The 16,030-nt window shown below is 47.3% G+C and overlaps 1 protein-coding gene across 4 annotated transcripts in view; it reads left to right on the top strand.

The window, feature by feature from the left end:
* LOC112562298 (septin-2-like) overlaps positions 1-16,030 on the top strand; it is a 44,293-nt gene that overhangs the window by 7,791 nt on the left and 20,472 nt on the right. The window contains exons 1-2 of one of the 4 annotated variants that reach the window (XM_025235459.1): positions 880-1,037; positions 3,400-4,363. The exons of 1 other annotated variant lie outside the window; for it this stretch is intronic. In XM_025235459.1, the coding sequence (XP_025091244.1) occupies positions 4,193-4,363 (171 nt within the window). In that variant the 5' untranslated portion in view covers positions 880-1,037; positions 3,400-4,192. Of the gene's footprint in view, positions 1-879; positions 1,038-3,395; positions 4,364-16,030 lie in introns of those variants that run through there. 2 more of the 4 variants (XM_025235458.1, XM_025235460.1) reach the window with 2 other exon arrangements.

The following is a 16,030-nucleotide window of genomic DNA, read 5'->3' on the forward strand; positions in this document are numbered from 1 at the left end:
CCATAGGAAAGGCTTGTTTGAAAAGTGTGCTGTTGGTATTCTTTCCATGCTGTACCTAAAGCTGTACTGAAGTCTGTGGAATTTTCTTGATGTTTATGTCATAATCAACTTGCTTACCGGACAGGCGAACGAGGTATCGGCATTGCCATGATGCACTTTGAGTGAGAAACCGTTCTAGACCTTCAAATGGAAGGGTTGGAGGAAAGGGGAATCCTAACATTTTTGAGGATTAAAACAATTCAAGGAGTTTTAACTTTCGTACTTTTTGAGAATGGACTTGGCGGTATGAACGGAAATTGCATTGAGAGAAAAGGGGTTGGGGTTGTAAATCTTGTCTAACAGTGCCGGCTTCCACCCTTCCGTATTTTTTTGGGCGAGGTGTGAGAACTCAATCAGAAAGGGGAGGTAAGAGAGGGGAAGGGCACAGTGTTTGGCGAGAACTTCGTTACATGGCCTCTGCTCTTGCGTTTGGCTTGGGCATCCATTGTCGGCCAAGTAAAATGGCCTACTGCATAGGTATGCTCCGTATCACCCTTCTCTTGAGGATGCTTTGCGCAGTCGGGCAGGGGGTGGGGGTGGAGTTTCCAGGTGAGACGGGGAAAGAGCGGTTGTTTGCCTGCAGGTAGGCAAGTTTAGCTGACTCTGTCGTTGTGTTACGGAAGGCGATGCTGCCAGCAGATGCGGCTGTTACCTTGCGGCGAAAGCCAGAACGAACCTCCTAAACCTCGCCGACCAGCTGTGAGTGAGGCTGGCACGAGCCGCACGTGACGATGCTTGTCGGGAACGTGGCCATCGCATATCGACGTGGTTTGACGTCACCTCGTTGCGTAGATTGTCGGATGACGTCACAAATGTTAATGTCGCGGTGGCTGTGAAGTTGCAGGTTACAAAGTGTATTTCGTGCAAGCAGTTGTGCTTTCTTCTCCCCAAGCTGAATGGTGCAGTTAGGGATACATAAATGCGAGTATACATTAGGCAAGGGGCCACATCCTTAGCGCTGACCATTGTTAAGACCAGGTTGTTGCTGCAGAGAGAAGGTAAGGCTGATGGAGGTGGGATTTAAGGGTGTAAGTAAGGGGTTGGGAAAAAAATTACATCTGTTGAAGCACTTGAACACAGTGCAGCAAAGATTGTGTCTATGGATGTTTGTGTCTACTGGTTTTGTTTTGTTTTGTTTTTGTTTTTCGCTCTTCGTGCGGTATCAGGGTTCTCTTGACAGATAAGGAGAAGGACGCTGAAGTATCGGTTCGATCATAGAAGTTCTTGTTACGTCTACACTAGCGCCATTCGGCGTTTTGTAGAACATGGCCACAAAAAGAAGACCCTCTTGGTTGTTTCTTTGTTGTTGCAACTCGGGTTAGCACAAATCCCTCGTTATTACACCATCGAAAGTTCTTTTTTTATTTTGTGATGATGCCATCTTCCCCGCCTCCCACCTTTTAATTGAAACCTGATTTATTGTGTTCGGAATTTCATTCTTTTTCTTCGTTTCTAGGTAGTTTCAGGCAGTCCGATATTCTTTACCATCCCTCTTAACCCACTGATCCCACGGTTTCAGGTCACCGTCTTTACCGGTTTTGTTGAATTTTTTATATCGTGTACAAATGTACCTAATGTCCTAATGGTCGAGACATACGCAGTGAAGATCTGAGTGACAGTGATCGTTTTTATTTTTCGGCCTATCTGTTGTTTTGTCTGCGAGGGGCTCGCGACAGGTACCACCCGGTTTTTTGTTTTGTTTTGTTTTGTTTTTGCTAGATACAATCTTCCCGCACTACCTTCCTGCATTCGATTACCCGTCATAATGAGTAGATGTGAAGAAAGTAGAAAGCACAGGCGCTTACAGGGGGATTGCGAACACAAACCAGCCTGTGTCGTGTTCACCAGACTTCATTTCTTCCCCACAACCCCGCTTTCTCTCTCTCTCCACCCCAAGCCCAAGGTTTCTAAGGCGGTTGTCGTCATACGGAGACAATGAGGTCGGGTATGCGCCTGTTGATCATTTGTCCTTCATTCGAGGGGGGGGGGGGTGACACGAAGGCAAGCAGTTTAAGGTATTTGCAGTATACATTGTGCGTTGAGCTGGGAAATGCTCCTCTAAATTCCGTCGAAGGTCCTTGGTACGTTGAAGAGCATTCTCCTAACGACCTTTGACACGAACCACCATGTAAGTTGAACGCTGCTACTCTTGCAGTAAAATGCCTCTTTGGCCGGTTTATTGCTGGATGGTTGGGGGGTAGGCGGAGACTAGATAGACGTCACTGCTTATTGTGAACCTCCTTGACTGAACCCTGAACCGGCAGTCTCTTCAACAAGTTCGTCTTGTTGGCGTCTGTTTTGTTGACTTTTTTTTTATTATTGTTAATTTGTTTTCCTTGTTGATTTTCCTGGGCGATCAGTGGGTTTCAGTACAGTAGTTATTGCTTCGTGTTAATACGTTTGCTAACTGGTATCAAGGCGTGCACACACATACACGATAGATCATCGCGCATCGACGCGCGTGAAGTTGCTCACTCGACAAGACCGCCCTGACACCTGGACCAGAGACTGAGTGTAGTTGTCGTCGTGGGACTCGCACACCGACTTGTGTGCCATAGGATCATGGTGAATGAATGGGCGTCTCTTACTGTTAAACGTCTGTTTAATGTATGTAAAGTCGACAGCTGGATGTCCAACCCCTTCTCTCTTTTAACAGCGCTTGTGGGTTGTCCTTTGTGGGGTTCCCCCCCCCCCTCCCATTCAGGGACGAGATAACTGTACTATGTCGAAGATGCCCTCCTGTTTTAGAGGACGTTGCATGGTTCGTATTCCTCGTTTACCTGACCCCGTGATGTTGACAGATGGCGGTGCTGTTTGGAGATGACGACAACCGGCCCAGGCCTGACAGTAAGTGTCGAAGTGCACTCTGTACAAGAGGGGTGGAGGCAAAATTAGGGGGTAGGCAATACCATCCCCACATTCGACGCTTACAAAGTCTTTTTTCCTCTGCCCATTTCTCCTTTAACACCCGCATGACTTTCTCTCATCCCCGTCTCCACTCACCACTGCCACTCCCCTGCAGCATGCCCCCCCCCCCTACCAACCCACCCAACACTTTCCAAACTCGGCAGACGCCTATCCTCCCCTCCATCGCGTAACAGATTTATTCCGAGTTTATATACATGTAGACGGTATTAGGTTTACAAAGCAGGCTGGCCTATCGCTCAAGTCACTACTACGCGCTCAGCTGCACCCTTCTCTTGTCTTGATAAACTCCACCTTCGCCACTAAAGAGCTTGTAGTGGACGCCCTCCTCCTTCTCTCCCTCCACCATACCCTCCACAAGCACCAATCTTCTTTACAGCTGTACGTACTCTCATTGAGTCGGTTTCTGTTCCCTGCGGAAACTCTTGTCAGCAGCAACAGGTCGCCGGCCATCAAGGGAAGCATGTCGTCTTCCAAGTCATCGTAGAAGAACAGCCGAGGACAAGAAGAAAGTCCGTGCACGCGAGCGCGAGGACGATAACTCACGTTCGCTTGTCGTGCCTCACGTTCGAAGGATCTGTGTCAGAGGGCGAGGCGAGCGGACGGCACCTCGGCGAAGTGTAGCTTGAACGCAGTCGCCATCCAGTGGCTAGCTAGCCATCTAGCTTGTAGTTGGATATTGTTCTTAAACCCTTGTCTCTTGACTGACCTGGTCACGATCAAAAGTTCGTGGGAGAAAGCGGATCGCGCAGTCAGGCTGCACGCGAGCGTGAAAGAGAGAGCGAAAAAAAAAAAGTCACATCGCTGACACAAACCCAAGAATAGGCAAAACGTACAGGACGGATATATGAAGTAATACACTTGCAAATATATGGCATTGTGATCCCGGCGAACGTGTGAGTGTCAACAGCATACGTGGGACTGGTGCGACTTGGTATTGAGACGCGCGGCGGCACAACGAGCACCCACACTGCCGTTACGACGTGTTGTGCTCCGCTCGTCTTCCGACACCTCAACCCCCTCGCACAGTCCACGAAGGAGAAGCACTGGTGGCTGGCACTTTGTTGATGGATGTCAAGTGATTCACTTTCGGGGGCCTCGCTGTGAAAAAGAAAATAAATAAAAGGAAAATTCGAGCGGCGGCAGTTACGAGGTGTGTTCGCGCGAGCGAGCGAGCGCGTGTGCGTGGTTTGCACCGTGTGAGAAGAACGCTGGCTTGCGGACGAAGATGGATAACGCCATCAGCACCATCGCCTCCGCCAACAACAACGACGACGACGACTTGGGCTCTGCCAGCCCTAAGGAAGAAAAACGGACTCCTGGAAGGAAGCTGATTCGGATTACGTCGAAATCCGGCGAAATGACGTTCGGCAAACTGCTAACCAGTCCTTTGCCGATGGTAAGTACTGTTCATCCAGTTATTTTTTTCACTGGGAACACCTTTTTTTTTCCTTCTTCCATGAAAATACTGAAATAGTGAATTTTATGAACAGGTTTGTCGTTAATTATTATTTGTAGTTTTGCGGGGTTTGGTGCACGTGCTGTATGGCATTGCCAAAATGATGTCAAGGACGATGATGATGTCATCGTGTGGGGATTGTCGCCGCGAAGGGCAGGGCGGTTTTTTTGTAGTTTGGTGACGACATTGACGTCAGCTGTTCTGCAAGTAGCTTTAGAGAGTTGGGAGAAACTGGGTGAAACAGCTGATGAGGTTTGATTGCTCTTTATTTGGGAGATGCTGCTGCAGGTGTACTAGTAACGTGAAGGGTGGCGTGCTGGTGAAGCTGACATGTGCCAGTCAAGTGGCCGGGTGCATAGCTGCGCAATAATTAGCATCAGCTGACTGCTAACCTAGCACCCAGCTTAAAGAATGATGCCAGGATGCTTGCACTGTTCGCTTGTCATTCCTAGTTGTTCTCGCCGTTTGCCCCCCTGTCCCTACTTTCTCATTATCTGTCTTGCTCCTCCTCCCCCTCACCTCCTGCGCGCGTGCCTGTAAACAAATGACATAAATGACATAATCGCGTGGAGGCTAAAATATCTAGAACAAGGCTGTGGATTGCGATGACGTGAATGGGTTCAGAATGTGAAACTACTCGTCCTTTCAGCGAATCCGATATGGACATTTGTTTCTGTCCGGTCTCTCCCTCGATCGTCCCTCATTGTGCACTGACGTGCATTCAATACACCCTAGAGACCGACATATGCCATAATGGGCCACTTGCCATATAGAGGTACTGTAAGCAAGACACTGCAGTGCTGGTAACGATGGGGAGGGGGGGCGGGAGGAGACAGCTATGACGAGGACCGGGAGGAGTGGGTACGTTGATCGAAGAATACGAGAGCACATGCACGCCGACAAGGAATTTTTTTTCTCTCTCTTGTAATCAGAACTGCGCCCGAAGAATTTTGAGCTCCGCGTGAGTCGGGGGAGAGTGAGAGTGTGTTTAGTCACCAACTCTTGTCAGTCTGCCGGCCTCCTGTGGAGACCCTGCGCCCTACTATCTGGCCAGCCCTTTACTCTTTTTTTTTTTCTCCAAATGGACTGGCAAGCCCGAGATAAAGGTCAAATTGTAAAACATCCCACGGCTCTGTGATGATGGCAGTCAACAAAGACGGATACCCATCTAGTTCTCTCTTCCTACCACCACCACCACCCCACCCCCATTGCCGCATGCCCATCCTTCCGCGCAAGGTCTATCCGGATTTTTCTCAAGTTCTAAACGAAATGAACAGTCAGATCGACACAGATTGGCTTTTATGCGATCTAACATGTACGCATACCAAACACCAAACAAGTTTACGAGTCGTTCATGGTTAGAATGAGAGAGACAGAGTTCTGCTATCCCTGTGCGGTGTTGAGTCCCATGACGTAATCTTTCTCGAATTTCTCACCAAGGATTTCATCACAAGCAAGGATGGATGGTTTGGAACTCGGAGAATGTTTTATCTGACGTCGTTCCACCGCGAAAGGCACCCCAGTTCGAGAGAGAGGGGGAGGGTTGAGAGTGTTGGTTGTGGGGAGGTCCGTGCAACCCTGGCTGTGTTTCCGTTCTCAGCCTGCAGCGGGTCGCTCTGCTTCATTAACCTTTGTGCAAGCAGCGAGCATCCCAGCATTCCATAGGTAGGATTGTGCCCATGCTCGCACTCTCTTTGCACCGCAACCGCTTGCCCACCCCACCCCTGCCCCCTACTCGTCCGAGGGGATAGTAGGTCTGGTGGTGTGTCCAGCATATCAGTGGGTTTCTGCACGCACTTTCATTCACACCTGGAGGTCAGCCAGTCCATCGTCACCGCCACGGTCGTTCTGGAGGAATCTGAACACGCTTAAGTTTTATCTTTCTCCCACCTTTATGCGTGACTAGCATTATTTTCTGCGGGCATCTGTAGAGCCTTGTCTGAAGCGAAGTAATTGTGGGTGCACCCAAACCCTGGTTTGATCATGTGCGTGGAATAGATATAATGTTTGGCTGTAGAGGAAGAGAGACGGTTTTATCCGACAAGATGCTGCAATGAAAACCTATCGTCTGCTTGTCGACTTGCTGTGATCTCTTGTGGTAAAAGACGAAGAAAGTGCTCGGGTTGACATGGTGAAGAGGCAGCTCTCAACAACGATGAGCTGGGGCGTCGTGCTCACTCAGTTTGTGGGCGTCGCATCCTTGTTTTGGGCGCCCTTGGCGTGTTTGACTGCAAGAGTAGTTTGGCAGCAGCCGCTTTCCATGCGTCATATAAAGGTTTGGGAAAATTTAGAATCGAAACCTAGGTCATTGCCTCGATTTACGAGAGACGCAGTGCCTGACGGCGATAGGCATAATTCTCTCAACCACCTCTGTACCGAGGTGCTTGGTGCCTCGATTTACGAGGGGCATGAATTGGTGAACATTCGCTCGTCGGCGCCGCTGATTCACAGCCTAAGTCAAGTGAGAGGTCTTCGTGTCGTGCGAGATAGGACAGAGACATCAGGTTTTAAACTTGTTACACACAGTGCATTCGACCTTTAATGCACCAGTCGTCCATCATCCATAAAAAGAACAAGACGATGGTGTGTGTGTGTGTTTTTTTCCCTGCCTTTGGGTTATGAAAGGGACGCCGTTTCCGTGCTCCCCGAAAAGTAGGATGTCCCCTCATGAGGTTCTTTTCCGTTTCTGGGTCTTGCTGCGCGGATCAACTTACGCGTGCACCAGTCCCACCTTTAAAGGTCCTCATTCATAACAAGAGGGGTCACAGGGAACTTGCATACAGCTGCACACACAAACTTTTACATATATATGGACGGACATAGATGTGGTGCTTGTTTTCAAGGCTTGAGTAGCTCGCGGTCATACAGCTTTTGTCTCGGCATAAATCGTTGTCATCTACCCATGTGCACTCAGCATTGTATTTCTATGGTCGCAGATTGTGGACATTATGTACATTTGTTTACATGATAGTGAACACTTCAAAGCACCTTTCCAAGAGTTGAATACAAACGCTAAATGATACAAGAATAACATAGCTCGGATATAGGGGTAGGTTGTCGACGTTGTAAGTGTAGTCGTTGTACTGCAAGCACGTTGTTGTCGCTTGCATCCCTAGTTAGTTTTACCAGAGCTTTGTTAAAGGTGGGGTTCTACTCTCTGTTCTGCCATCAATCTCCGGAAACAACGGCTTTCCTGTCGGCCGATTCCGTCGTGTCACGTGCAACGAGCCGGACGGAAAGCAGCCATCTGGTTGGCGGAAGCGAGATGGAACGTTCTGTTGACGGCCAGCCTCCGGTCTTCATGCTCTGTTGAGACCGAAGCTAAACGTTATAGCATTTCTCCAAAGGTTACAACTACTACAACATTGTGTACCAGACTGCTTTTTTTATTATTTTTTTTTAAGCGTTTGAAGTATAATCCTGTCTTCCGTGTTTGTGAATTATGGTTTTCATCAACATGTTGCGCCGTCGTTTGCTTTGTATGGTGGTGGCGCGAAAGGTAAAGGGGGAGTAATAACCAGTGATGCTGTCCATCTGAATAGGCTAATTAAGAAAGCTAGTTCTAGTGCTGGAACGAGTCTTGAGCGCAAGCTAGCGAACAGGGTCAAGTATATTGTAAATGGTGTAGAGCACCCACTACATAAAACACTCTGGACTCGGAGAAGTTCTTACGGTGACAGGTATATCTTCGTACCTCAAGTGTTGCAACGTAGGGATTGGAACTCGGCAGCTGCTAAGACAGCTCACAGTCAAGAGAAGTGGTGGTGTTTGAGATGTATCATGTGTGAGTGTTCGTACTATGATGTAGTGTAATCATGATGGTAAATATGTTGGCACATGTTTGTGATTGCACGAGTAAACGAGCATGTATTTATGCTCTGATGGTCTTTTGGAAAGATGGTCATTATACTGCTGAGCTTTCTCATCGAGCCCCTTCACTTTCCCCTTCCGTTTCCCCATCCCTACCCCAGTCCTCCGGCATATGATGCGCATGAATGTTCGGCAGTCGTGAATGCCACCTGGTCGTCTTCGACCGAAAGGTAAAGGTCGTGGTCACGTGGTTGCTTTGGCAAAATATACCATGTGACCCGATGACATACCCGAAATACTCAAGGGCTGAGAGTTTGGTTGGGACAACTTAAACAAACACGGGGGTTAGGTGAGGACTTATCTCTGTGTCTTAGTTGTCTTTATAGTTTGGCCTGAACGGGCTGTGTCAGGGGTCATATCTGTACTGTCTCTTTCCCTCCCCATCCCCACCTTTTTGTGAAGAATTGCATGTGTGTATGTACTCTTGAGCTACTTATAGTCACTGTACTGTAAGTTGAGTACAAACCGCGAATTTACACAAACTTTGCTGCCCTCGTGTGGGAACTTTCGGTAGCATTTTCCTTCTTCAACCTCGATTATGTATTTTACTAACGGGTATGCATCGTTGAAACACACACACACACTCACACACTGTTTTATCGCTCACGGGGAAAAACGGGGAATACACGTGTAAATGACATAATTCAGGTTATACAAATTTTCGGTCGTTTCCGTGTTCAGCGTCAAATTTTAAACCCCTGCTGTATCTATTGCTTTAGCTTACTTATGCTAAAGTGGATGTTATTTAACATTCCTATAATAAGCTGCATCTCTTCCCATGTACAAAAACGCACAACGCAATATGCATGTGAAACAGTTCCTTCTCTGTTGGTGATGTAAACTGAAGTACAAATCTCATGCTGTGACTAGAGAGAAGGTTACAAAAGGAAGGTCAATTCTAAAAATAGTTCTTCAAAGTTATTCCTCTATGTTTTAATGTTGCTACACAAGGTGATCTCAAGACTTGTCATCCCACTCGGATTACGTCAAGGATATGGTGGTGCGGCTGTCGTGTTGACGGCAAAGTTCTCGCCACACCTTCTAATTCCATTTCTTTCTCTTTCTCTCTTTCTCTCTTTCTCACGCGAGTCACGTGTAAGAATAATTTAGTTTCAAAGCAAGGAGACAAAGTGTCCCCTTAACCTCGAAAAAAAAGGTCGAATGGCGTAGAGGTCCGACCTGAGACATTAAGACAATGGGCTAGTTACACAACATGTTCATAAAACTTTTTTTTTAAAGTTTTAAAAATCAAGTATAGAAATGTTTCTTATCAGTCGCTTCTATTGTGTCTAGATGCATTGCACCAAAGTATATAAAAGATTGGGCTGACGGAAACGAAAGTTTATCATAAACAGTTTCATCTTATTTAAAATTTTAGTTTATAAAACAATTCTAAAATTGTATTGAGTTCTTTGTTTATATAAAACTGATTGTCTTTAAGGCCTAAAAGTGTTAACAATTAGAACAGTGTTGTACAACTGTACCCAAACCATTTTTCGAGACGTCTCCTCTCCTTTCTTGTGTTGATGAATCAAAGCAAAAGAAACCTGTGTAGCTTCCAGTAAGATCATTTTTATCATCGATATTACCAGGGTTGCTCGAGAGTCTACAAATGAATGAAGTTCGCATCTTATATATTAATTTCTCTTCTCTTGTTCGGTCTCACGTCGCTTTGATTGACATCGGTGTGCGATAGATGTGCCACATTGCAGCTCTGTGTGCCGCTGTGAAGCGTGGAAGCTGTCGCAACGAGGAGGGAAACAATGAGGCGTGTGATGAAAGCAAGTTGTCAGCCATGCACCCTGTCCTGTCTGCCCGCCCGCACCTGGCGCACCATATCGTCGGGGACACTCGCTTCGCAGCACGCGACGTACGAGGAGGAGGGGGCGGGGAGAAAGCCGTGAGAGATTCCAGGTCGGGAGGATTGACTCACTGTTCCCCCTTGGCGGTTCCGCCGCTCGCCGGCAGGTCTTGGAACCCTTGTCGCGACCTCTCAGACCACTGGAAGCAAGTCGGTCATTCACTGCGCACAGTGCAGGGTCACAGAGTCGATGAGGTCTCTCCCCACCCCCCTCAGAGACCCGGCAAGTCTGTCTGGCTTGTCCTCTTGGCTTGAACTTTGTGCCTTGTGAAGGTTGGGGGTCGTCTGGGCATGACGTCATCCCCTTCATTGTGTGACAGCAACGTGCTGTGTCTGTCAGGTCGGGGGGACGGTGGCAGGGGAGGACAGAAAGGAGATGAGGAACCGGTGTCCTCGCGCTTGAGTGACAACTGAGGAAAGATTTGCGCATAATTCGTTTTAAGATTCCTTTTATAAGGTTCGGAGGGCTTTTTGGGGATAGGAGGTTCCGTCAGCCTGAGCATGCTAAGAATGACATTTTATGATCGTTTCACTGGAGACAGTGTCGACAGTGTCAAGCTTATAAAAACGCATAAAACCGTATTTTTATAGTGAAGAGACGAAGTGTTTAGGTGGAAAGGGGTCCGGGAGGAATGGTAATAAGACCTCGACGATGTAGGAGAAATAAAAGCGGAGTGTTTTTTCATAGATGGAATATCAAAAATCCCATTTTGCAAAAACTAGTTAGTCGCCCGATTGCTCTGCAGAAGAACTAATCCTGTGGTGTACACTCTTTCTTCAAATTACGTGTTAGATTCGATGAAGAAGAAAAAAAAAAGGAGGCGTTTCTTGCCTCCATTCACCCTCCTCCCGGAGTTGAGTAGGGATAGAAGTGGTAGACTTTGTGAAGCTGGACTGTCTTCTCCGTGAGATGCGGGCGAAAATGATATGCATGACGGGCCAAGGAGAAACCACTGATAAACGTGTTTTATGAATTGACATTCGACAATCATTCTTCATTGCATTCTGGACGTTTCTCCCGCCGGAGGCCTAGTTTATGATAAACTCCTTACCTCCAGCTTTTTATTATTTTTTTTTAATATTTTTTGTGCAGTTAGAAATGCTTTGCGCTTTTGTTGATCCTGAGAAGTATGTAAGCATCATCTACATGCGTTGACACTCGTAGTTAATGACAGGTTCAGGTTCAAGTTGGTATCAAGGGGCAGGATCCTCTAGTCATCATCGTGGTGGCGCGTTGTTCCGCTGCCTCTTGGCGCAGTCGTATTCTTTGATGTCGTCGTGTTGAGAACGACAGCCGTTGTGACTAAGGGCCCGTGAAACCTTAGTTTCAGCTGCAGCACGTCCCCAACCCCACGACGATGACCCTCCCCCAACACACTTAACAGACTCACTTCATTCCGTGAGTTTTTTCTTTCGTTTGTTCCGTGTTTCTCTTGAATGTCTTTAACATGGACTTTCCGGTACTGTGTGTGTGAGAGAGAGATAATTTGTACGTCATACATTATGTGTTAACGATGGTTCACATACAATTTATTCAGGATTTCGCTGTCATTGGCACCCATGTCACTTAATGCTGTTTACCTCATTCATATCGACGGGAAAGGGAGACAGTTTCACGTTTAGAGCTGAGCCATAGAGGGTCAAGTTTTGCGGAGCAGACGCTGCATTTCGCAACCCATATACGCCCACCTTTGCATCACTGGAGCCACAAACTACCTCTTCCGGTGCCACAAAAAGTAGGTCTTGTGAGAACCCCGAGGATTGTCGGCGTTATCATCAGCGGACAGGTTTCCATGGTCTCCTGCTACTCTCTCTCTCCTCCCACTCCTTCCAAAAGGGCGTGCTCAGAAGGCGGCGTGGTTTCCAATCTTTGCCTCCCGCTGCCACCACCAACACCGAATTTCAGCTGTGTTATGGACACGTAAGTTGTGTTTACATGGCTGCTTTGTAAACACCAGGGAAAGGCTGGCGGCGATGGTGGTGAGGTGCTGAGCCGACATCTTCAGGGCTTGTTGTGTCTGCGAGACCTGTGTGGGTTGTCAGGATGGGAAGGAGTTGTGCTAAGTGGTTGTTTTGTGCGAGCGTCTTCGTGCCATCACCTCCCACACTCTCCAACCTCACCCCTAATAAAATATCTTTGAACAGTAATTTAAATTGCGTCTCTATCTTGCCTTTCCGTGTCCTACCACCCCTCCCTTGTGCTTCGCTGGAGTGAGAGGAGGAAGGACAAATGACAGAATGAACATCTGACGGCTAACTTTCACGTTAAAGCTGCTGTAAACAGACGAACGTTGGACCAGTTTTGGCGGAGCTTTCGCATGATGGTTATGTAAGACCTGGGCCGTGGTCAAATGTTTATTCGTAACGGATGACTGCTGTGGCCACTGGCCTTGTTGACAGCTGGAACGTGTCTGGGCGTAGCCACAGGACGAAACCAGCACAAAGATGGTAAAATAATTTTATCCGTTTTGTTGTCTTCAGCCAGCAGTAGATGACTGGCTGAGGAACTTCACACGGTGGGGCTTGAACCACGAAATGTGCAGTAGTTAAACCTGGCTTTCAATCGTAAAGCAAGGCGGTGCATTGTACCTACCTACACATTGCTAAAATTCGACACCTTCCTTAGCTAGACTGCTTGGGAGTAGGGGGAGGCAGGAGGATTTAAGGAATCCAGAAAGAGGAAGGCAGAAACTTTTTCCCAACTCACCCAGAACACAAATGTCGGATTTATCAAAGCAGATGGCGCAATGTTGCTACAAATGTGTGGCTAGCAGATGTTCCTCAATAACGATGTGTCATGGGTTTCTTTTTATATCAATCTCGAAATCTGGTAGAATTCATTATTATTTTAAAAAGGCTGGGGTAATAATCCCGTGTAGCTAAAGGAATTATGGTTGCTCACCTGCAGCTATCGTACTTTAGTGAAGTGCTATTAGAGTATGAAGGGAAAGTCGAATAGAGAGGCCGCGTCCTAAGGGACTGGTGAATGAGGGATTGCAGCAGACACGGCGAGGAAGAGAGCAAGATCCGCGGAGAAAGAGAAAGATAAAATAGAGCGTCCCTCACTAGCGAGGGCTGCAAGTCTGGAGCACCAGGCAGGGCCATGAGGTCACGGTGACCTGAGTACAGAGATGAAGAAACTGCTTACAGAGTTTGCAGTCGACGTCATGCTTTTATCTGTCCTTAGCATGCAGAGTAATGTGAGCACGCGCGCGCACATATTTGATAGCGCATGTTTGCAAGAACGAAACTGCATGAGCTACAGCAAGGTCTGCAGCATAGTATGTTGGTCAACCCGTTTCTGGTTGTTGTTGGGTTTTTTGGTTGTTGTTTTTCAGTGCAGTAGTGAGCACGAAAAGTCCATTACTCAGTGTCTTTATTGTGGTTTTGTAGTCTGCCGTTACCCAGTGCGTAGCTTCGCCTCTCAGCCTCCAGCAAAGCCCGAGCTTGCTACGTCAGCAGAAAAAAAAATGAAATCCAGTTAATTACCTGAGAGGACACCCCAACCCTCCACAGCTCCCGCTTACCGACTCGTCCTGATATTGCAGTCTGTGGAGTCCTGCCTCGTGTGTGGAAGGTGGGATCCTCATTGAAGGGGGAGGAAGGGGAACAGCAAGTCGTTTACTTATGAGACGGGTCTCGCTATCCGTGCACCCATGGGTGGTGAGCGTCACCAGATCCCCAGGTGGCTATCGCCATTTCCATCTTCACCACTTCATTCTCTAGTTTTCCCATTGTAATAACTCATCCTGACAGTGGAAACGGGCGGCATGTGATATGACCCTCCCCCCACCTCCCAGACAGGAGGGTCCACTTTAGGAGGGAAAGGGGAAAATGGTGGGCCAGGTGCTGTGTGGAAGCCAGTTGTAGCATGCCGGCAAGAAGAGAAGGGAGAACATGAAGGGGACAGAGTGGGTGGGTTGGTGGTAGCGCCTTCCGTTAGTCCGGTACCGCTATTTGTCATGCTTTGGCCGGAAGTGTCCCCTGCACGAACTCTCATGAACATCCGCGGCTCCATGATGACACAGTAGACTGATTAGAGTGTTGCCGTGACTTGCAAGTAAAACAAGTCTGTTTTGCCAGAGGTAGAGACATTAATGCTGATGCGCGATCCTAGCAGACTTCATTCTGTCTTTGCCTCCCTTACCTCCCTTCTAACAACAGCGCACTTTCCTCACCTCTTCACCCTTCTTACCGCCTTATCTTCATTTACCGACTATCGGTCCAGCACCCTCAGCAGTCAGGTATTATCTCCTCAGACCACCTGTGCTCAGACTGCCTGTGTGATTCCTCCTTTATCTTCGTCCAAACCGTTAGACAGGTAGTAATGGCACCAGAAACTGGTTCCACATCATAGAAGGATGTGAACCCAGCAGACAGACGACCTAGCAGTGGCACGCGTGTGTATGTCACGTCACGTGACAAGATGTTTACGCTGTAAAATATTTTGAGTTGAATTCCTTTTAAAGGAGATTCGTCAACGCTTCCGTTGCGATGTTCAGTTCAAGGGAACCTACTGCTCCACATTCCCTCATGGTACGTTGTGAAAGGGTTGCGTACCCTTTGGCTTGCTTTTTGACGGATATACGCTATTTGGTGAGGAAGAAATCACGATTTTGAGTGAGGGCTTTGCGGTAGCATTTTGTAGCATTCTCTTTTGCCCTGGAGTTTTTTGTTTGTGGGTTGGGTTTTTTTTTTTCGTTGCAGGGTTTTCCCCCTTGACAACTCAGACATGCAACTTTTATCGTTCTTGCCACACATGACTTCTTTCCCTTGATGTGTTTTTTTTTTTTGTTTTTTTTTTTAAGTTTCTTTGAAGCTCAGGAATTCGATGCAAATTTAGTTAGAAAAGATGCTTTAGAGAGGATGGTCGAGTGTCCTTTGAAAATTGCTGTCACTGATCTATCGTCGTCTTTGATGGGTCAAACGTTTACACAGACGCGGAAAGACAAAGTGCACGCTGTACTTACTACTTTTGATCGTGTTAATGATAGAACAACTTGTATCGCTTTCTTGTTGTTTTTCTTTAAATATTTCAATACTTTTAATCACAAGTCCTGAGTCTGACATATCGGCACACCCTAAAGACAGCACAGTTATCATGTTTGACCACACATGGAACTGCATCTTTGCCAGCGTTAGTGTCTATTTTTAGAAATTGATTTCCTCTGCTAGACCGGAAGTGGCACTTGAGTGTGAGCACGTGCTGTTAGTTGTCATCTTGTTCGTCTCAGCTGCCAGCTAGTGCCATTCTCTTACATTTCCTTTGTTTTCTTTCACTCGTAACGGAGATATGGCTAAGCGACTGCCCTATTCGGGTTGTATAGCTGATGCCCAGTGCTGTGCTATAAAACCAAACTGTTGCTTCTGTGTGGAATGAGATGATGACTGCATTTGTCATTAGACGGGGACCGACGGTGTAATTTTATTAACTCTGGGCGATCGAGAAGCTGTTTGACTGCTAGTACACACGTGCATGCAGGCCTTTACAGGGTTAGGTGTGGTTCTAGACGAATTAAGCTTTCTGAACTGCACAGCAGTTCTCTATTGTGGAAAGGGGCCTTCCCCCCTTATTTTTAAGGGGTTAGGGAGCAACCAAAAGCTTGAACGTGAATGCCGTTGCATTGTTTGTAAATTCCTTCAGTAATGGTTTGTATCATTCCTTAGGTTGTTGTATTCTCGGCAGTGCTGGATACATAACCATTATTTGATTTATGTAATACCATCTTGAATTTTCTGGGACTCCTAAGGACGAGTTATGTAATGGGCCTTTTAGTGCCAGGCTCATGTCTTAACAGCCAGATTAGAGAGGCAGGTGCAAGAGTCGGCTGCAGGGATTTGGGGGAAGTCGGAGGATGTTAGAGAAATGGCAGGTT

This window comes from Pomacea canaliculata, linkage group LG4, assembly GCF_003073045.1.
Source record: "Pomacea canaliculata isolate SZHN2017 linkage group LG4, ASM307304v1, whole genome shotgun sequence".
NCBI lineage: Eukaryota > Metazoa > Mollusca > Gastropoda > Architaenioglossa > Ampullariidae > Pomacea > Pomacea canaliculata.